At 42.7% G+C, this 23,394-nt stretch overlaps 1 protein-coding gene across 4 annotated transcripts in view; it reads left to right on the top strand.

Moving 5' to 3' along the window:
* The window catches only part of CHRNA2 (cholinergic receptor nicotinic alpha 2 subunit), a 164,855-nt gene that overhangs the window by 129,163 nt on the left and 12,298 nt on the right, over positions 1-23,394 (top strand). For all 4 annotated transcript variants that reach the window (XM_075341297.1, XM_075341295.1, XM_075341296.1 and 1 more), the window contains 2 exons: positions 8,276-8,385; positions 21,066-22,104. In XM_075341297.1, coding sequence (XP_075197412.1) covers positions 8,276-8,385; positions 21,066-22,104 — 1,149 coding nt within the window. The remainder of the gene's footprint in view (positions 1-8,275; positions 8,386-21,065; positions 22,105-23,394) is intronic.

The raw sequence follows: 23,394 nt of genomic DNA, 5'->3' as shown, positions 1-23,394 counted from the left end.
TTGTATTGCTGCAGCCTGACACCAAGGCTGCAGCCAGGAACGCTTCCACCAACAGGACTACAAAATGCAAGGGCTCCAGCAAGATCTACTGTACCTTCTTCTGCCCAAGACTAGTGTCAGAGTGTGGATTCTGTATAGCCGGCGCCATATGGTGGTTCATGACACTATTTAAAGGGAATGTATTGCTTCTCACACAGCAGTGTGTGAGGCTGCAGTCACTGCTTTACCAGCCAATGGGGAATGTTCTATTCTTCATCGACTGGGACAGTGAGTACGAAATAGTCATGGGGCCCCCTTATTGGATTACGTCCGACCCGGATTAGGGAATTGCCAAGGAAATTGGTGAATGAGGATATCTCTTGTCTTTATTTCTTTACTAATTTTTTCTTTTTATGTCTTTCTGGTTTGCTTTTGGGGAACGTCGTGGGACGTCGCTATGGATTATGTCGGACATTTTTTTTGTAAAAATTTGTAATAAAGTGGAGAACAAGGGCTGTAGTGGTGGAGTGTTTGTCCAAATAAAATGTACTTTTCTTTTTTTAACTACTAGATTAGTAATGGGGGGTATCTGATAGACGCTCACCCATTACTAATACCAGGGCTTTATGCCATCTGGCAATTCACAGCTGGCATCAGCCCCATATATTACCCCATTTGCCACCGCACTAGGGCAGTGGGAAGAGCCAAGGCAGGCGAAGCACCAGGAGTGGTGCATCTAATGCCCTCTGTTCTGGATTACCAGCCAAGGTAAAGCTGCCAGCCGTGGTCTGCAGGCTGACACTGTCTGCTTCACCTTAGCTGGCTAACAAAAATAAAAGGGATTCTATGTAAATTTTTTAAAATTATTGAATTTGGGGCTAAAAACAAGACTAAACACCCTTTAGTGCCACATGAAAGGCAAAGGGTGCAAGATTACAATATGACATTATATATGTGTTGCACATCTATCTATCTTTCTATCTATCCCTCTATATATCTATCCTTCCATCCTTCTATCTATCCCTCTATCTATCCCTCTATCTATCCCTCTATATATCTATCTATCTATCCCTCTATCTATCTATCCCTCTATATATCTATCTATCCCTCTATCTATCTATCCCTCTATCTATCCCTCTATCTATCTATCCCTCTATATATCTATCTATCCCTCTATATATCTATCCCTCTATCTATCTATCTATCTATCCCTCTATATATCTATCTATCCCTCTATCTATCTATCCCTCTATCTATCTATCCCTCTATATATCTATCCTTCCATCCTTCTATCTATCCCTCTATCTATCCCTCTATCTGTCTATCCTTCCATCCTTCTATCTGTCTATCTATCAATTTATCTATATTATCTATACATACATCTGTCTAGCTTTTGACAGTATGTAAAACTGCATGTTAAAAATGCACGTCACATGGACATCACACGGATGACACATGGACAGTCACATGGACATCACACGGATTAAACACGGACGGTCACATGGACATCACACAGATGACACATAGACGACACACGGACATCACATGAATGACACACGGACATCACATTGACATCACATGAAGGACACCTGGAGATCACACGGACGACACACAGACATCACACGGACGACACATGGACATCATATGGATGACACACAGACATCACATTAACATCACATGAACGGCACACTGAGATCAAACTGATGACACGCAGACATCACACAGATGACATGGACATCACACGGGTGACACATGGATATCATACGGATGACACACGAACATCACATGCAAGACACACGGAAGACACACAGATGGCACACATACTAGACAAGGGGGAAAACGCATTCACATAGCACTCGAATGAGACATATAAAGACACTCGCATCTCAGGAGCAACAGTGGAGCTATATTTTGCATGCAGATGTCACTGAATCCTAACACAGCATTTCTGCTGATCAGAGCGGAGCTGACATTGATGCTGATGATGCTGCTGTATTGCTCTGATCCAGAGAAGCGATCAGACTGTGCAGCAATAAAATGCCCTAAGGGGACTAGTAAAGTCAGTAAAAAATATAACAAAAAAAGTTTCTAAAAGTATGATTTTTTGAAAAAGAAAAACCTAAAAGTTTAAATCACCCCCTGTCATGTAAAACTGTTGAAGGGTCTTCACCCCCCTCGTTTCCACCATCAGCCACAGATCGTCATGACGATTATCTGATTGGCCTGGAAGCTTAAGGTATTTACAACATGGGTGATGGTATATCTACAGAAAACAAAAAATGCAGAGAAAGACAATCCTTTGTTATATTGGCGGGAAAACTTCCAAAGCAGGTTTTAAGCACTGCGTTAATGCTAGAAAAATGAAAAACATATTGCCAGAATCCCTGTGTCGTGCAGAACCCAGCGCACCGTCTCGCTTGACGGGGAGATCGCCGGTATCACGACAAATTGGTAAAATTGTACTAGAGGCATTGTGTTTGGTGTCTATGTAAATGTAAAATTGAGATATAAAAAATGACGCTAATATCTTTCACCTGTGTGGCCCAGGAGCAAAGATATGAAAAATCCTAGAATTATGGAACTTTGTAAATATCGCAGCACAGCCCACAAGAGACAGTAAAATGATGTCACAGTGAAAGGGGGGTCAGCTAGGCCATAAGAGAGACTCGCTCCAAGGGGGGGCAGTCAGTATTTGGAAGGCATCTGTAAGAGGTGATGCTGGCTCTCTTAACATCTTCTTCCTTTGGAGTCCCTCCCTCCCTAAGTAGACGCCACTTCTATGGCACAAGCTTAGTAAGTTTCACGTTTTATACCTTTTTATTTTATGTAACTGTCTATAATGTATTTGTATTGTTCCCTTTTGTAAATTCTTGTAGATTTTTTAAACACTGCCTATTTTCGGATTAAATATAAAAATTTAATAGTTTCTTTCCTCATGCTTTATATACGAATCCAAAACCCCGAAGGGCCTTATGCTATCTGAAACGGGTCCCCAGCTATCCCGAAAAGCTGGGTGGTGGCAGCGTAATTATTATTGCATAGAATTATTGGAGTGCTATCATTAAGGGTACCAAGGTATATATATTCCATTAGCGGGAATCGGTGATATATACAGTTAGGTCCAGAAATCTTTGGACAGTGACACAATTTTGGCGAGTTGGGCTCTGCATGCCACCACATTGGATTTGAAATGAAACCTCTACAACAGAATTCAAGTGCAGATTGTAACGTTTAATTTGAAGGTTTGAACAAAAATATCTGATAGAAATTGTAGGAATTGTCACATTTCTTTACAAACACTCCACATTTTAGGAGGTCAAAAGTAATTGGACAAATAAACCAAACCCAAACAAAATATTTTTATTTTCAATATTTTGTTGCGAATCCTTTGGAGGCAATCACTGCCTTAAGTCTGGAACCCATGGACATCACCAAACGCTGGGTTTCCTCCTTCTTAATGCTTTGCCAGGCCTTTACAGCTGCAGCCTTCAGGTCTTGCTTGTTTGTGGGTCTTTCCGTCTTAAGTCTGGATTTGAGCAAGTGAAATGCATGCTCAATTGGGTTAAGATCTGGTGATTGACTTGGCCATTGCAGAATGTTCCACTGTTTTGCACCCATGAACTCCTGGGTAGCTTTGGCTGTATGCTTGGGGTCATTGTCCATCTGTACTATGAAGCGCCGTCCGATCAACTTTGCGGCATTTGGCTGAATCTGGGCTGAAAGTATATCCCGGTACACTTCAGAATTCATCCGGCTACTCTTGTCTGCTGTTATGTCATCAATAAACACAAGTGACCCAGTGCCATTGAAAGCCATGCATGCCCATGCCATCACGTTGCCTCCACCATGTTTTACAGAGGATGTGGTGTGCCTTGGATCATGTGCCGTTCCCTTTCTTCTCCAAACTTTTTTCTTCCCATCATTCTGGTACAGGTTGATCTTTGTCTCATCTGTCCATAGAATACTTTTCCAGAACTGAGCTGGCTTCATGAGGTGTTTTTCAGCAAATGTAACTCTGGCCTGTCTATTTTTGGAATTGATGAATGGTTTGCATCTAGATGTGAACCCTTTGTATTTACTTTCATGGAGTCTTCTCTTTACTGTTGACTTAGAGACAGATACACCTACTTCACTGAGAGTGTTCTGGACTTCAGTTGATGTTGTGAACGGGTTCTTCTTCACCAAAGAAAGTATGCGGCGATCATCCACCACTGTTGTCATCCGTGGACACCCAGGCCTTTTTGAGTTCCCAAGCTCACCAGTCAATTCCTTTTTTCTCAGAATGTACCCGACTGTTGATTTTGCTACTCCAAGCATGTCTGCTATCTCTCTGATGGATTTTTTCTTTTTTTTCAGCCTCAGGATGTTCTGCTTCACCTCAATTGAGAGTTCCTTAGACCACATGTTGTCTGGTCACAGCAACAGCTTCCAAATGCAAAACCACACACCTGTAATCAACCCCAGACCTTTTAACTACTTCATTGATTACAGGTTAACAAGGGAGACGCCTTCAGAGTTAATTGCAGCCCTTAGAGTCCCTTGTCCAATTACTTTTGGTCCCTTGAAAAAGAGGAGGCTATGCATTACAGAGCTATGATTCCTAAACCCTTTCTCCGATTTGGATGTGAAAACTCTCATATTGCAGCTGGGAGTGTGCACTTTCAGCCCATATTATATATAGAATTGTATTTCTAAGGGTGGAAACACATCTATGCGAGTAAAATCGGTCCGACTGGGCTGAAAAAAACTCGGCTGATTTTAGTTCACGTTAGGTGCGAGTGCAACGCAAGTGCGATGCTATTTCTGAATAAATTAATGATTTTACTAGCGTGTGTAATGCGTATTTTTTACTATGTCATCTGCCATTCAGCTCTGCTACATGGCCGCTGACAGCAGACACAGACAGCCATGTAGCAGAGCTGAATGGCAGATGACAGCAGACACAGAAAGAGCCGCACTGTCAGAATGAACTCAGGTGAACTTCACCCGACTTCATTGTCATGCTGCGGCTCTGTCTGTGCCGCGTCCTGATTAGCGGTCACCAGTGAAGGGCTCACCGGTGACCACTAATCCCCTGAGTGACTGAAGTTAGCAGCCCTCTCTCATACTCACCGATCCCCTGCGTGGCGCTGCACGGCTTTCTCACTGCTCCGGCGGCTTTTACTATTTTGAAAAAGCCGGCCGCTCATTAAACAATCTCGTATTCCCTGCTTTCCCCGCCCACAGGTGCCTATGATTGGTTGCAGTGAGACACGCCCCCACGCTGAGTGACAGGTGTCTCACTGCACCCAATCACAGCAGCCGGTGGGCGGGTCTATACTGTGCAGTGAAATAAATAAATAATTTAAAAAAATGGCGTGCGGTCCCCCCAATTTTAATACCAGCCAGACAAAGCCATACGGCTGAAGGCTGGTATTCTCAGGATGGGGAGCTCCACGTTATGGGGAGCCCCCCAGCCTAACAATATCAGTCAGCAGCCGCCCAGAATTGCCGCATACATTATATGCGACAGTTCTGGGACTGTACCCGGCTCTTCCCGATTTGCCCTGGTGCGTTGGCAAATCGGGGTAATAAGGAGTTAATGGCAGCCCATTGCTGCCACTAAATCCTAGATTAATCATGTCAGGCGTCTATGAGACACCCTCCATGATTAATCTGTAAGGGACAGTAAATAAACACACACAACTGAAAAAATCCTTTATTAGAAATAAAAAACACAAACACATTCCCTCATTACCAATTTAATAAGCCCCAAAAAGCCCTCCATATCCGGCGTAATCCACGGACCTCCAGCGTCGCTTCCAGCATGAAGGTGACAGGAGCTGCAGCAGACACCGCCGCTCCGGTCACCTCCAAGCAGCAACTGAGGTGAGTAGCGCGATCAGCTGCTGTCACTGAGGTTAATCGCGGCCACCGCTGGATCCAGTGACAGCGGGTAACCTCAGTGACAGCTCAGCTGATCGCGCTAATCACCTCAGTTGCTGCTTGGAGGAGACCGGAGCGGCGGTGTCTGCTGCAGCTCCAGTCACCTCCATTCAGCAGAGCTGGAAGCGACGCTGGAGGTCCGTGGATTACGCCGGATATGGAGGGCTTTTTGGGGCTTATTAAATTGGTAATGTGGGGATGTCTTTGTGTTTTTTATTTCTAATAAAGGATTTTTTCATGTGTGTGTGTTTATTTACTGTAACTTACAGATTAATCATGGAGGGTGTCTCATAGACGCCTGACATGATTAATCTAGGATTTATTGGCAGCTATGGGCTGCCATTAACTCCTTATTACCCCGATTTGCCAACGCACCAGGGCAAATCGGGAAGAGCCGGGTACAGTCCCAGAACTGTCGCATATAATGTATGCGGCTATTCTGGGCGGCTGCTGACTGATATTGTTAGGCTGGGGGGCTCCCCATAACATGGAGCTCCCCATCCTGAGAATACCAGCCTTCAGCCGTATGGCTTTATCTGGCTGGTATTAAAATTGGGGGGGACCGCACGCCATTTTTTTTAATTATTTATTTATTTATTTCACTGCACAGTATAGACCCGCCCACCGGCTGTGATTGGGTGCAGTGAGACACCTGTCACTCAGCGTGGGGGCGTGTCTCACTGCAACCAATCATAGGCACCTGTAGGCGGGGAAACCAGGGAATACGAGATTGTTTAATGAGCGGCCGGCTTTTTCAAAATAGTAAAAGCCGCCGCAGCAGTGAGAAAGCCGTGCAGCGCCGCGCCGGAGATCGGGGAACGGTGAGTATGAGAGAGGAGGGGAAAATGACCGACAGACTGTGAGAGAGGGACAGAGATAGTGACGGACCGACAGAGAGAGAATAGAGACCGAGAGGGAGAGACCGACTGACAGAGAATAGTGATTGACAGACATTGGGAGACATCGCTCGTTTCCAGTGTTTTAGGAAACATGCGAGAAATGTATTTAGAAAATCGGATGTCACTAGGATGGTGTGAGTGCCGTCCCGTGACATCCGATTTTTTACACGCTCCCATAGACTTGCATTGGAGAAACTCGCAGTAGAAACTCGCAAAAAAGCAGCATGCTGCAGTCCGATTCGGACTGAGAAAAAAATCGCAGATGAGAGCTGAATCATTCACTAACATGTGTCCGATTCCAATGCGAGATTTTCTCACATTGCTCTACTGCGAGAAACTCACAAGTGAGAAGCCGGCCTAAACATGTTTTTGTAAACAGCTAAAATAACAAAACTTGTGTCACTGTCCAAATATTTCTGGACCTAACTGTACATTTACCCTTGCTGTGAGACCTCCAATATTAGGCATTATTAGCTCAGCAGCCTCATCTTATGCATTGTCCTGCAGTACCAAAAGTGGCCTGCAGACAAGGGGGGGCGCTAGAGAGTAGTCCGGTTTGTGACAAATCGGGGAACAGCTACGGATTTCTGAGTGACTTCCCCGGCTGTTCATGACACCCCCTTTTGCCCCACTGAAAATAAAACATTAAAGAAAAACAAAAACACTTATTTGGAATCATATTAGAAATGCCCGATCTATCAAGATATAAAATAAATGAATATGATCGGTATATGGCATAGCGAGAAAAAAAATTCCAAATGCTACTTTTTTTGTTTGCTGCAAATTTTGCGCAAAATGCAATAACAGGCGATCAAAATGTAGCATCTGCGCAAAAATGGTACCATTAAAAACGTCAGCTCAAGATGCAAAAAATAAGCCATCACCGAGCTCCAGATCCCGAAAAATGAAAATGCAGAAAATGGCGCAAATAGTACGCCACTTTTTTTGGACAAACTTCTACATTTTTTTTCACCACTTGGATAAAGGTAAACCTATACATGTTTGGTGTCTACGGACTCGTACCGGCCTGAGGAATCATACTGACATGTCAGTTTTACCCTATAGTGAACACAGTAAATAAAAAAAAATGTGCAATTCCACTTTTCCTCCCTCCTTTATTGCTAGTTGACATGAAGCAGCAATTTAAGAAGAAGGATGGAGCTTCGATTTCTCCTTCTGAAAGTAGAAACTTTTCTTCTGCTTTACAAACTTGTTCTGAATTTTGCGCAGCATTAGGATAACATGGCTGCTTTCTTCAGAAACTCTGCCTCCCTCACCCGTTGGTTGTGTCTGGTATTGCAGATGCAAATTAATTAATTGCAAATAAGCTGCAATACCATGCTCAGCCAGTGGAAGTTGGGGGCGCTCTTTTTTTTACTTCTATTAAAAACAATAAAAAGGCAAAAAAAAAACCTGCACTGATAAGCAATCGATGGCCAGAGAAGGTGACATGTTTCTGTGATCTTTTATAGGAATGGAACGACTACAAACTGCGATGGAACCCGGCAGACTACGATAACGTCACCTCCATACGAGTCCCATCAGAGATGATCTGGATCCCGGATATTGTCCTCTACAATAAGTAAGTACAGGGGCAGAACTAGAAACTTCTGGGCCATGATTCAAGGATATTGTCAGGGGAGTGATGGGTAACATGTGCAGGGGCACCTAGACTGACCCTCAGACTGGAGAAATTGTGCTGTCCCTTATCCCAGAGGTACGCTCTATGGTGGTGAGGTATGGACCACCAGCGTGACCCCAATTCATGTCCATACCCTGGTCTAACCACCCCTCTCCTCCGTCCCTGGGGAGGGCCGTGACTGAAGTGATAAACCCCACAAATAACGCAGACAGGGGAGAACCCAAACACACACACACTGCAATCAGACACAAGAAAGAGACAACATCTGCACAGGAAAAAATAAGCTACAGGGAGGAAATAAATCACAAGATATTATATAACTGATCACCAGAAAATGGATCACACGCTAAAGACCAAAATCGCTGGAGCAACACTGAAGCTATAATCAGCGATGAGGAACCGGATCCAGCACCTTATAAAGGGTGAGGCGGCTGTGAGTGGTCATAAGCAACCAGAGCTCCTAGCAGCAGTTCACAAGCCAGCAGGAATTAACTCCTGCTGGACTGATGAGCAGTGAACATGAAACAGCCGATGTCCGGCTCAGGCTGAAAAACACCAGATTGCCTGTCAGACTATGCAGTGGGAACAAAGTTCGATGCCGCCATGACACCTAGCGAGTGCAGAACAGAACACCGCATGACAGATATGTAACCATGTTTCCCTCCTATTACGATATACCCTTTACAGTACTGGTGTCTTCTCATGTAGACCCTCTATAGCAGTGACCTCGAGTAAGGACCTCTACATCCACATAGTTGTAAGTTGTTCCTAATGCCTTATTGGAAAAAAAAATGGTGCTCACTACAATGATATAATATTTCATAGATCCCAATCCCATAATCCATGAAAAATGGGGAACATGGATCCAAAATTATACAGATACATATTTTAAAAAGCTTGCACCATTGTAAAAATACACCATTCCTACTGCTGGAAAAGATTTGGGCGATACAGGATATTCCAAACTGGCTGTCTTAATTAAATAATCTGAGTTTGCTCCTCAGGGGTGGGGCTACAGTATAGTAGCCCCACCCCTGAGGAGCAAACTAAGATTATTGTATTAATTATGAAAAAGGGGGTTGGTTCTGGAGTATTTTATATTGTGACATAATTCTATGAGAATTGATAGACAATTTCTTTTTAATTATACACTTGGCTGTTTTTGGAAAAAGTTGGGGTATCCATGGGGTTTCATTGTAATAGCGAATCATACTCTTGCAAGAAAACTTTTTGAACCTATTACGTATCACAGCAGAGACCTATTTGTCCAAGTGTTATTTATGAGTATATGTTGGAAAAAGTTGCCGGGGGTTTTTGAATTCGGACTCACTTTGCCCCCCCCCCTCCACCCTGCTTGGACCGGACCGGTGGGATTTATGAGATTGTGCATCTGATAAAACCATAAAGTCTTTTGGGGTTATCATCGAAAGTGCCACCATCTATCAGTAAGCCTAGGACATGTGTGGTGTTGCTGGGTGCTAAATCCCTTTACATGGTGACATTTGCCCATTTTCTCACTTAATCCAGCCCTCTCCACTCCTATGAGGAGCCGTGCATCAGAATTTATTCTCTAAGCCCATTTCTCACCATGCCCAGAGACTTTTTTTTTTTAATCTTTCGGTTTGCAGAGTAATGAATTGCCTTCATCTATCGAATGTCACATTAATTTAGTGGTTTAATGAGTTTAGATCACCGGGAGCAGCCGTGAAGCCTGTCAATTTCATTCAGTGCCGGTGTTTTGCATAACAAAGCAATTATGCAGCTAGTCCGGCTCGGCATACAGCTAGCAGATGTAATGATCCATTGTGGCATATTTCTGCTACTGGGAGGGTGCGGATTGCCGGGATATCAGAGACTGCAGCTTGGCAGACGCCTTTTATCTGGCATTGTGTCATCCGGAGGGATGTACTCTCTTATTGTCCGATTCCCTACCCACTCCATTATTATTCCATAGTCCCTTTCTCTACATGACCCAATCAGCTCTGCCTTTATTTGGGGGTTGAAAATTTTTCAGTTTCACAAATATCCAATAATGCACCTGAGAGGGCGCACATACTTTTTCTTAATATTGTGCATTATAATACTTTTTACCCAAAGGTGTAATGTTAAGCCCCTGGATCCCTAGTGCCTTGCGCCTTACCTAAAGATTTATGCACGACTGCAACCCTCCTACATTCTATTGTTACCTAGGAATGCGAGACAAAATGGGCCAGAACATGCAAATATGCCCTAAATGGGAATTTGTAGACCCTCATGGGTGGATCAACTGTGAGGTTTAAATCTGCTATGTTTTGGCACCTCCTATGGACAATTGCAACATCTTGATTTATACTTTCTAGTAGTCCTATTTTTAATAAGAATCTTATGAAAAATAGACTCCCAAACTTTGAATTTATCCTTTGGACATGCCCCGCCCCTGAGGTTCTGTTATAGAAAGAAGTGTGGAAAATTTGCCCATAAAAATAAGTTTTGGCTACTAGAGAAGTTTGATGAGTCATCTTGAGTCGTACTTTCTAATAGTCCTATTTTTAATGAGAGTCTTATAAACTAGATCTCAAAATTTTGAATTTATGCTTTGGACATGCCCCGCCCCTGAGGTCCTGCTATAGAAAGAAGTGTGAAAAATCTGCCCATAAAAATAAGTCTTGGCTATGAGAGATGTTCGGTGAGTCATCTTGAGTCATACTTTCTAATAGTCCTATTTTTAATGAGAGTCTCAAAAAATCGACTCCAAAATTTTGCATTTATGCTTTGGACATGCCCCGCCCCTGAGGTCCTGCTATAGAAAGAAGTGTGAAAAATTTGCCCATAAAAATAAGTTTCGACTTTTAGAGATGTTCGTTGAGTCATCTTGAGTCGTACTTTCTAATAGTCCAATTTTAATGAGAGTCTCAAAAAAGACCCAAAATTTTTAATTTATACATTGGACGTGCCCCGCCCCTGAGGTCCTGCTATCAAAAGAATTTTGGAAATTTGTCCATAAAAATTAGTTTTGGCTATTAGAGATATCTGTTCGGTGAGTCTGGCTAGAGTTTATCATGGCTGGGTATCAAAATTGGAGGGACCGCACACCGTTTTTAAAAAGGTATTTTTTTTTTTTAAAAAAAGTCACATGTGGTCTCTGATATTTTACTAAACAGCCAAGGTAATGCGCAGAAAGAAATTGGAGAAAGACGGTGAGTTTTTTGTATTTTATTTCAAATAAAGAATTTTTTCAGTATTTGTTTTTATTTCTTTTCAATTACAGGATAGGTAATGGATAGGCCTCATAGACCCCCTACTCATTACCAATCTAGGGCTTAGTGGCAGCTGTGATCTGTCATTAACCCCATATATTACCCCGGTTGCCACTACACCAGAATGAGCCAGGTAAATCACCGGAATTGTCACATCCAATGGATACAACAATTTTGTGTAGTTTCAGGCTGCTATTTTTAGGCAAAATGGCCCAATAACCATGGGCCACCCCAGCCTGAGGATACCAACCCCCAGCTCTCAGCTTTATCTTGGCTAGGTATCAAAATTGGGGGGACTATACACCGTTTTTAAAAATTATTTATTTAAAATTTTTAAAAAAGTCGAATGGAGTCCCTTGTATTTTGATAAACAGTCAAAATAATGTGCAGAAAGAAATTGGAGAGAGTAGGTTTTTTGTATTTTATTTCGAATAAAGGATTTTTTCAGTGTTTCTGTTTATTTCTTTTTTCGCTTACAGGATTAATAATGTGGGATCTCATAGACCCCTACCCATTACTAATCTATGCTTAGTGGCAGCTGTGAGCTGTCATTAACCCCTTATATTACCCAGATTGCCACCACACCAAAATTAGACAGGTAAATTGCCGGAATTGTCAGGTCCTTCGTATTTTGATAAACAGCTAAGTTAATGCACAGAAAGAAATCAGAGAAAAATATTGGGCTTTATTGTATTTTATTTCAAATTAGGATTTTTTTTAGTGTTTGTTTCTTTTCACTTACAGGATTAGTAATAGAGGGTCTCATAGACCCCCTACCCATTACTAATCTAGGGCTTAGTGGCAGCTGTGGGCTGTCATTAACCCCTTATATTACCCAGATTGCCACCGCACCAGAATGAAACGGGTAAATCGCTGCAATTGTCACATCTAATGGTTGCAACAATTGTGGGTGGCTTAGGGCTGCTATTTTTAGTCTAGGGGGGGGAAACCATGGGCCTCCCCAGTCTGAAAATACCAGCCCCCAGCTGTCCGCTTTATCTTGGCTGAGTATCAAAATTGAGGGGGACAGCAGATTTTTTAAAAAAAAATGATTTATTTAAATTTTTTAAAAAAAGATGAGGCACCTCATATTTTGATACACAGCCAAGATAACACGCACAGCTATGGGCTGCAGCTTCCAGCTCTCTACTTTATCTGCGCTGGGTATCAAATACAGGGGACCACACGCCATTTTTTCCAATTACTTATTTATTTTTACACTCAACTCCAGGGATTCACACAGCTAGTGTAAGAACAATCAATCACAGACATCGACAGTCTGACTGCAACCAATCACAGACGCTGTTGGAGAAGGTGGGCGGGAAGCAGTGAATATTCATAAGCATTAATGAGTGGACGGTCCCAGAAACAGTGTTACAGCTGCTCAGAAATCGGTCGAACCCAAACAGAGTTCCCTGAGAAGATTGAGTTTGGGGTCCGTGCATGGACACTAGGTATCCGGTACGGACCCCAAACTTTACAGTTGGGTTTTCCCATCACTATTGGCTATTATTTCCATTCACGCTGCTTTTGGCTGACCGGACCGCAGGCCCGGACTGACAGGCGGGAGGGGCGGGACTTCTCCCGGTGGGCTGGCCGGTGGAGGGGTGGGGGAGCCGCCCCCCGCCTCTCCCGCACTCAGGGCCGGCGTCAGCAGTGCACGCGGCATACCTGGGCAAATGCCGGGGCCCTGGAGAGCCGGGGGGGCCCACTCGGCCTCGTCAGTTCTGGTGCCCCTTGGCCGGGGCCCCCTCGCCTTAGTTCTGCTGCCCCCGGGCCGAGTTCCGGGGGTCCGCAGTCCTCGCCAGGAATCTGCAGCACCGTCCCTTTAAGGCGCGCAGACTTCCTGGTTTGAACTTCATCTGTGGGCGGAGCTACCGACCGGCCTGCTCAGTCCCACAGATGAAGGAGTTGCAGTGCCAGCCAGCGACCCCCCAGCACAGCTCTTCTCTCCGGCGCTGTGTGGGCCCCCTCTCCACTGTGACCTGAGCGGTATGTGCCCTCCCCGTTCCCCCCCCCCCCGGTGTTGTATGTGCTGGCCCCTGGAGCTGTGTGTGGGCCCCTCAGAGCCACGTGTGCGTCTGTATGTAGCAGAGCTATGTGTGTATGTATGTAGCAGAGCTATGTGTATGTATGTAGCAGATTCATGTATGTATGTAGCAGAGCTATGTGTGTATGTATGTAGCAGAGCTATGCGTGTATGTAGCAGAGCTATGTGTGTATGTATGTAGCAGAGCTATGTATGTAACAGAGCTATGTGTGCATGTATGTAGCAGAGCTATGTGTGTATGTATGCAGCAGAGCTATGTGTGCATGTATGTAGCAGAGCTATGTATGTAAAAGAGCTATGTGTGCATGTATGTAGCAGAGCTATGTGTGTATGTATGCAGCAGAGCTATGTGTGCATGTATGTAGCAGAGCTATGCGTGTATGTATGTAGCAGAGCTATGTATGTAACAGAGCTATGTGTGCATGTATGTAGCAGAGCTATGTATGTAACAGAGCTATGTGTGCATGTATGTAGCAGAGCTATGTATGTAACAGAGCTATGTGTGCATGTATGTAGCAGAGCTATGTATGTAACAGAGCTATGTGTGCATGTATGTAGCAGAGCTATGCGTGTATGTAGCAGAGCTATGTGTGTATGTATGTAGCAGAGCTATGCATGTATGTAGCAGAGCTATGTGTGTATGTATGTAGCAGAGCTATGTGTATGTTGGTAGCAGATTTATGTATGTAGCAGAGCTATGTATGTAGCAGAGCTATGTGTGTATGTATGTAGCAGAGCTATGTGTGTATGTATGAAGCAGAGCTATGTGTGTATGTATGTAGCAGAGCTATGTATGTAGCGGAGCTATGTATGTAGCAGAGCTATGTGTGCATATATGTAGCAGAGCTATATATGTAGCAGAGCTATGTATGTAGCAGAGCTATGTGTGTATGTATGTAGCAGAGCTATGTGTGTATGTATGTAGCAGAGCTATGTGTGTATGTATGTAGCAGAGCTATGTGTGTATGTATGCAGCAGAGCTATGTGTGTATGTATGTAGCAGAGCTATGTGTGTATGTATGCAGCAGAGCTATGTGTGTATGTATGTAGCAGAGCTATGTGTGTATGTATGTAGCAGAGCTATGTATGTAGCAGAGCTATGTATGTAGCAGAGCTATGTGTGTATGTATGTAGCAGAGCTATGTGTGTATGTATGTAGCAGAGCTATGTGTGTATGTATGCAGCAGAGCTATGTGTGTATGTATGTAGCAGAGCTATGTGTGTATGTATGTAGCAGAGCTATGTGTGTATGTATGCAGCAGAGCTATGTGTGTATGTATGCAGCAGAGCTATGTGTGTATGTATGCAGCAGAGCTATGTGTGTGTATGTATGTAGCAGAGCTATGTGTGTATGTATGTAGCAGAGCTATGTGTGTATGTATGCAGCAGAGCTATGTGTGTGTATGTAGCAGAGCTATGTGTGTATGTATGTAGCAAAGCTATGTGTGTATGTATGCAGCAGAGCTATGTGTGTGTATGTAGCAGAGCTATGTGTGTATGTATGTAGCAGAGCTATGTGTGTATGTATGCAGCAGAGCTATGTGTGTATGTATGTAGCAGAGCTATGTGTGTATGTATGTAGCAGAGCTATGTGTGTGTATGTATGTAGCAGAGCTATGTGTGTATGTATATAGCAGAGCTATGTGTGTGTATGTATGTAGCAGAGCTATGTGTGTATGTATGCAGCAGAGCTATGTGTGTGTATGTATGTAGCAGAGCTATGTGTGTATGTATGTAGCAGAGCTATGTGTGTATGTATGCAGCAGAGCTATGTGTGTATGTATGCAGCAGAGCTATGTGTGTGTATGTATGTAGCAGAGCTATGTGTGTATGTATGTAGCAGAGCTATGTGTGTATGTATGCAGCAGAGCTATGTGTGTGTATGTAGCAGAGCTATGTGTGTATGTATGTAGCAAAGCTATGTGTGTATGTATGCAGCAGAGCTATGTGTGTGTATGTAGCAGAGCTATGTGTGTATGTATGTAGCAGAGCTATGTGTGTATGTATGCAGCAGAGCTATGTGTGTATGTATGCAGCAGAGCTATGTGTGTATGTATGTAGCAGAGCTATGTGTGTATGTATGCAGCAGAGCTATGTGTGTGTATGTAGCAGAGCTATGTGTGTATGTATGTAGCAGAGCTATGTGTGTATGTATGCAGCAGAGCTATGTGTGTATGTATGTAGCAGAGCTATGTGTGTATGTATGCAGCAGAGCTATGTGTGTGTATGTAGCAGAGCTATGTGTGTATGTATGTAGCAAAGCTATGTGTGTATGTATGCAGCAGAGCTATGTGTGTGTATGTAGCAGAGCTATGTGTGTATGTATGTAGCAGAGCTATGTGTGTATGTATGCAGCAGAGCTATGTGTGTATGTATGCAGCAGAGCTATGTGTGCATGTATGTAGCAGAGCTATGCGTGTATGTATGTAGCAGAGCTATGTATGTAACAGAGCTATGTGTGCATGTATGTAGCAGAGCTATGTATGTAACAGAGCTATGTGTGCATGTATGTAGCAGAGCTATGTATGTAACAGAGCTATGTGTGCATGTATGTAGCAGAGCTATGCGTGTATGTAGCAGAGCTATGTGTGTATGTATGTAGCAGAGCTATGCATGTATGTAGCAGAGCTATGTGTGTATGTATGTAGCAGAGCTGTGTATGTATGTAGCAGATTTATGTATGTAGCAGAGCTATGTATGTAGCAGAGCTATGTATGTAGCAGAGCTATGTGTGTATGTATGTAGCAGAGCTATGTGTGTATGTATGAAGCAGAGCTATGTGTGTATGTATGTAGCAGAGCTATGTATGTAGCAGAGCTATGTATGTAGCAGAGCTATGTGTGCATATATGTAGCAGAGCTATATATGTAGCAGAGCTATGTATGTAGCAGAGCTATGTGTGTATGTATGTAGCAGAGCTATGTGTGTATGTATGTAGCAGAGCTATGTGTGTATGTATGCAGCAGAGCTATGTGTGTGTATGTATGTAGCAGAGCTATGTGTGTATGTATGTAGCAGAGCTATGTGTGTATGTATGCAGCAGAGCTATGTGTGTATGTATGTAGCAGAGCTATGTGTGTATGTATGCAGCAGAGCTATGTGTGTATGTATGTAGCAGAGCTATGTGTGTATGTATGTAGCAGAGCTATGTATGTAGCAGAGCTATGTATGTAGCAGAGCTATGTGTGTATGTATGTAGCAGAGCTATGTGTGTATGTATGTAGCAGAGCTATGTGTGTATGTATAGAGCAGAGCTATGTGTGTATGTATGTAGCAGAGCTATGTGTGTATGTATGTAGCAGAGCTATGTGTGTATGTATGCAGCAGAGCTATGTGTGTATGTATGCAGCAGAGCTATGTGTGTGTATGTATGCAGCAGAGCTATGTGTGTATGTATGTAGCAGAGCTATGTGTGTATGTATGCAGCAGAGCTATGTGTGTATGTATGCAGCAGAGCTATGTGTGTGTATGTATGTAGCAGAGCTATGTGTGTATGTATGTAGCAGAGCTATGTGTGTATGTATGCAGCAGAGCTATGTGTGTATGTATGCAGCAGAGCTATGTGTGTATGTATGTAGCAGAGCTATGTGTGTATGTATATAGCAGAGCTATGTGTGTATGTATGTAGCAGAGCTATGTGTGTATGTATGCAGCAGAGCTATGTGTGTATGTATGTAGCAGAGCTATGTGTGTATGTATGCAGCAGAGCTGTGTGTGTCTGTAGGCATGTATGATGTGTATCTATGTATGTCAGTGTATATGTCTGTATAGATGTGTCAGTTCTATATGTATTTTTGTGAGTTTGTCTTTAAATATGTATATGTATGTGTACGTATGTGTGTGTCTGCGTGTGGATGGGGCCCACTGGGACTCTTCCGCCCGGGGCCCACAAAAACCTGGAGCCGGCCCTGCCCGCACTGCCTGCTGTTTAAAATTATTTTGCGGCTGCCGCCACCCGCCGGCTGCCACTATAGCGGCGGGGTCCGGTGAGCGGCCCCCGCCGCCAATTTTCAATGCTGCTGGCCGCCGCCGGTATTATACCGCCAGTGCGCCACCACATGTGGGCTGCTTTGGTTTGAGTTCCAGGGCTGAATTTCAGTCCCAGTCCGGCCCTGCCGGACCGCGATGCTTTTGGGCATTCTAGATGCTTTTCTGCACTTTCAATCTACAGATCTGCTAATTTGTTGCATTTTTGTTACTTTTTACTATTCTTTTTCGGTATTTTTCCCCATCCCCTGTCACACGGCATTTCATCCTAGTTATACAATCTGTTTCTTCAGCATTTCTGCACCATGGGTATTAACAAGGGAGCGCTGTAACATTGTCTCCCGGGGGCTGCAGTAATAGAAAATGACCCGCGCCACTTGGAAATTGATTTTTGTTTCTATGTTATTTCAATCTAAGAGAAATCTTTGTCTCTCAATGCAAATTGGTTAATTTTCGGAAAACCTCATTTTGTTCCTTCCGACTCAACTGTGATTTATAAATCATCGGATCCCGTGCTGCTTAAAATAAGTGGCCAAGAATAGACTATGAATAAGAAATTATGTCCTGAGACGGATCCTGACAAGAGGAAGAAATATATATATAATATATATATATATACACATATACACAGTATATATAGGAGCAAATCATTCATTGTAAAGACTGGAGAACAGCAAATCTGTCACTGATAAACGGATTACAGAAGACAAAAATGTCAAAAACGGAGAATCAATGGTAACAATTAATTGGATTGAAACTCATTTATTTCCCCCATTTAAGGACTCTAAATTATTAAAAGGAGAGTTCAGTAAAGTATGCAGTATGTATTATAGTAGTTATATTCTTGTACATAGGGGCAGTATGTATTATAGCAGTTATATTCTTGTACATAGGAGCAGTATTATAGTAGTTATATTCTTGTACATAGGGGGCAGTATTATAGTAGTTATATTCTTGTACATAGGAGCAGTATTATAGTAGTTATATTCTTGTATATAGGGGGCAGTATTATAGTAGTTATATTCTTGTACATAGGAGCAGTATTATAGCAGTTATATTCTTGTACATAGGAGCAGTATTATAGTAGTTATATTCTTGTATATAGGAGCAGTATTATAGTAGTTATATTCTTGTACATAGGAGCAGTATTATAGTAGTTATATTCTTGTATATAGGAGCAGTATTATAGTAGTTATATTCTTGTATATAGGGGCAGTATTATAGTAGTTATATTCTTGTATATAGGAGCAGTATTATAGTAGTTATATTCTTGTACATAGGGGCAGTATTATAGTAGTTATATTCTTGTACATAGGGGCAGTATTATAGTAGTTATATTCTTGTATATAGGAGCAGTATTATAGTAGTTATATTCTTGTACATAGGGGGCAGTATTATAGTAGTTATATTCTTGTACATAGGGGCAGTATTATAGTAGTTATATTCTTGTATATAGGAGCAGTATTATAGTAGTTATATTCTTGTACATAGGGGCAGTATTATAGTAGTTATATTCTTGTATATAGGAGCAGTATTATAGTAGTTATATTCTTGTACATAGGGGGCAGTATTATAGTAGTTATATTCTTGTACATAGGGGCAGTATTATAGTAGTTATATTCTTGTACATTGGCAGAGTATTATAGTAGTTATATTCTTGTACATAGGGGCAGTATTATAGTAGTTATATTCTTGTACATTGGCACAGTATTATAGTAGTTATATTCTTGTACATAGGGGCAGTATTATAGTAGTTATATTCTTGTACATAGGGGGCAGTATTATAGTAGTTATATTCTTGTACATAGGAGCAGTATTATAGTAGTTATATTCTTGTACATAGGGGCAGTATTATAGTAGTTATATTCTTGTACATAGAGGCAGTATTATAGTAGTTATATTCTTGTACATAGGGGCAGTATTATAGTAGTTATATTCTTGTACATAGGGGGCAGTATTATAGCAGTTATATTCTTGTACATAGGGGCAGTATTATAGTAGTTATATTCTTGTACATAGGAGCAGTATTATAGTAGTTATATTCTTGTACATAGGAGCAGTATTATAGTAGTTCTATTCTTGTACATAGGGGCAGTATTATAGTAGTTATATTCTTGTAGATAGGGGCAGTATTATAGTAGTTATATTCTTGTACATAGGGGCAGTATTATAGTAGTTATATTCTTGTACATAGGGGCAGTATTATAGTAGTTATATTCTTGTACATAGGGGGCAGTATTATAGCAGTTATATTCTTGTACATAGGGGCAGTATTATAGTAGTTATATTCTTGTACATAGGAGCAGTATTATAGTAGTTATATTCTTGTACATAGGAGCAGTATTATAGTAGTTATATTCTTGTACATAGGAGCAGTATTATAGTAGTTATATTCTTGTACATAGGAGCAGTATTATAGTAGTTATATTCTTGTACATAGGGGCAGTATTATAGTAGTTATATTCTTGTAGATAGGGGCAGTATTATAGTAGTTATATTCTTGTACATAGGGGCAGTATTATAGTAGTTATATTCTTGTAGATAGGGGCAGTATTATAGTAGTTATATTCTTGTAGATAGGGGCAGTATTATAGTAGTTATATTCTTGTACATAGGAGCAGTATTATAGTAGTTATATTCTTGTACATAGGAGCAGTATTATAGTAGTTATATTCTTGTAGATAGGGGCAGTATTATAGTAGTTATATTCTTGTACATAGGGGCAGTATTATAGTAGTTATATTCTTGTACATAGGAGCAGTATTATAGTAGTTATATTCTTGTACATAGGAGCAGTATTATAGTAGTTCTATTCTTGTACATAGGAGCAGTATTATAGTAGTTATATTCTTGTACATAGGAGCAGTATTATAGTAGTTATATTCTTGTACATAGGGGCAGTATTATAGTAGTTATATTCTTGTACATAGGGGCAGTATTATAGTAGTTATATTCTTGTATATAGGAGCAGTATTATAGTAGTTATATTCTTGTACATAGGGGGCAGTATTATAGTAGTTATATTCTTGTATATAGGAGCAGTATTATAGTAGTTATATTCTTGTACATAGGGGGCAGTATTATAGCAGTTATATTCTTGTATATAGGGGCAGTATTATAGTAGTTATATTCTTGTACATAGGAGCAGTATTATAAAAGTTATATTCTTGTACATAGAGGGCAGTATTATAGTAGTTATATTCTTGTACATAGGGGGCAGTATTATAGTAGTTATATTCTTGTACATAGGGGGCAGTATTATAGCAGTTATATTCTTGTACATAGGGGCAGTAAATCTTGCATACCCAAGCTATCCATGTATTGATATTTCTTCTTTTTTCCCTCAGTGCAGATGGGGAGTTTGCCATCACCCACATGACTAAGGCTCACCTCTATCATACCGGGAAGGTTCAGTGGGTTCCTCCTGCCATCTACAAGAGCTCGTGCAGCATCGATGTGACCTTTTTCCCTTTCGACCAGCAGAACTGCAAGATGAAATTTGGTTCATGGACCTATGACAAAGCCAATATTGACTTGGAGAGCATGGAGCGGAATGTGGACCTCAAGGATTACTGGGAGAGCGGAGAGTGGGCCATCGTCAACGCTGTTGGGACGTACAATACTAAAAAGTATGATTGCTGCACCGAGATCTACCCTGACATCACCTATTACTTCATCATTCGGAGGTTGCCCTTGTTCTACACCATTAATTTGATCATCCCGTGTCTTCTGATCTCCTGCCTTACCGTCTTGGTCTTCTACCTTCCCTCGGATTGCGGGGAGAAGATCACTTTGTGTATCTCAGTACTTTTATCCCTCACCGTCTTCCTCCTGCTGATTACGGAGATCATTCCTTCCACCTCGTTGGTGATCCCATTGATCGGGGAGTATCTGCTCTTCACCATGATCTTCGTCACTCTCTCCATAGTCATCACCGTGTTTGTGTTGAATGTCCACCACCGGTCGCCTAGTACTCACAAGATGCCTCTCTGGGTGCGTCTGGTCTTTCTGGATCACATACCCAGGTGGCTGTTTATGAAGAGGCCACCAGCTCCCGTAGAGGAGATTTTCAGTCAGTACGACCCTCCGGAGCTTAAACTCAGCACATCCAAATATTGGATGGAGACCGATGTGGATGAGAAGTGGGGGGAACCGGAGGCTGAGATGCCTCCTTGCCATGTGCACCATATCTCCAGCCACAACCCCAGCCTTCAGTATCGATATGACTATAACCACCCAGTGCCTGGGGGGCAGTGCCAGACCCCTCGTCAGAGCAAACTGGAGAATGTGGAACCTAATTTCTTGCTCTCTCCGAGCATTTTAAAAGCTTTGGAAGGAGTACACTACATAGCGGACCACCTGCGGGCCGAGGACGCGGACTTTTCTGTAAGTAGGACGCTCCTTCTTAGCTTTGGTAGACCCACAATGATAACATTTGTATCCAAAGACAGGTTCTAGATGCTTGTCTGTTAAGATATTGTTTTTTTTTAGAATATCAGACATGGTGGGCTTAGATACATATACTCAATGGACCATAGACTTTGCCAAAACCTCAGGCGGTATCACACATGATAGGCTTGGTCTCCTCTCACCTTAGGGATACCCACATCATGCAGCCTCATGGACTAACCAGACGTTAGCTCTGTCTCCATCAAATGATGGGCCCTATCTGATGTTCCTACAGGAGATCGTCCCTGTCCCTGCACTCAGGCCTCTCCCACTATGGGCTAGTACCAGATAATAGCTGTATCTAAAAGGGTTTTGTGCAGTGGCTTAACAGTGAGGTACTGTGTGACACCCCTGAACTAATCAGGGTGTAACAGGGTCCTGTACGCCTTTCTCTTTTGGTGCAGAGCTCAACCCCCCATGGTTCTGGGATTCTAACCTTTGGTTTTGCTCCATCAGCATTCAAATCCTAGCCACACCTCACCCCACAGCCTGTCAGGCACACCAGTGGGTGGTCTAGCTGGAACAGAGCCACCCGCCTAGGGGTCAGGAAGACTGGTGGGAGGGGCAGAGTCAGTGCAGTGGTAGCCCTCAGAGAGTGAGGAGATGGAGGGCATTGGAGCTCCCTGGGAGACTTTGGTTAGGTCGCAGACGGTGGTCTGGGACCGGAGGAGTCAAAGACCCGGTAACAGGGTATTAGAAAGGGGTGCCATACTTAGTTTGGGAGAACAGTCGGCACCGGAAAATCTAGTAACCGAACCGGTACCGAGCACAACGGGGTACTGGACCTTAGATCAGAGAGCAGCTTCACGCAACCTGATAATTAACCTGTGGAGGACAGTCTCTTTATGAACTTTCCCCAAGAGCTCATAGATTGAAGGCATCAACACAACGAGGGGGATAGGGCTTTCCAGCTTATGCGGCCCACTGAAATCCCAAGTGTCAGCCATCGAGAGCACAGCTCCTCTAACTAACTGTAGGGAGCGGGACCCCGAAAGCTTCAGGCTGAGGGGTCACTCAGAACATCTAAAATTCTAGTGCATGGAGGCAGGTTACAGACCATCAGCAATACCAACGGGAGCGGACTCCCGGACGAGCTCCCCTGAAGTGGCAGCGGCACCCAGAGACTTGGTTTACTACTATGTCAGGGTCTGCTTTATGGTCGCATCAACACCAACACGGCCTGAGTGAGTACGCTGTCTTCCCCTGCGTCCAATCTGCACTACGCTC

This window comes from Anomaloglossus baeobatrachus, chromosome 3 (assembly GCF_048569485.1).
Source record: "Anomaloglossus baeobatrachus isolate aAnoBae1 chromosome 3, aAnoBae1.hap1, whole genome shotgun sequence".
Lineage (NCBI taxonomy): Eukaryota > Metazoa > Chordata > Amphibia > Anura > Aromobatidae > Anomaloglossus > Anomaloglossus baeobatrachus.
Note: the sequence above shows the minus strand (reverse complement) of the source record. Positions and strands in the feature narration are given on the sequence as shown.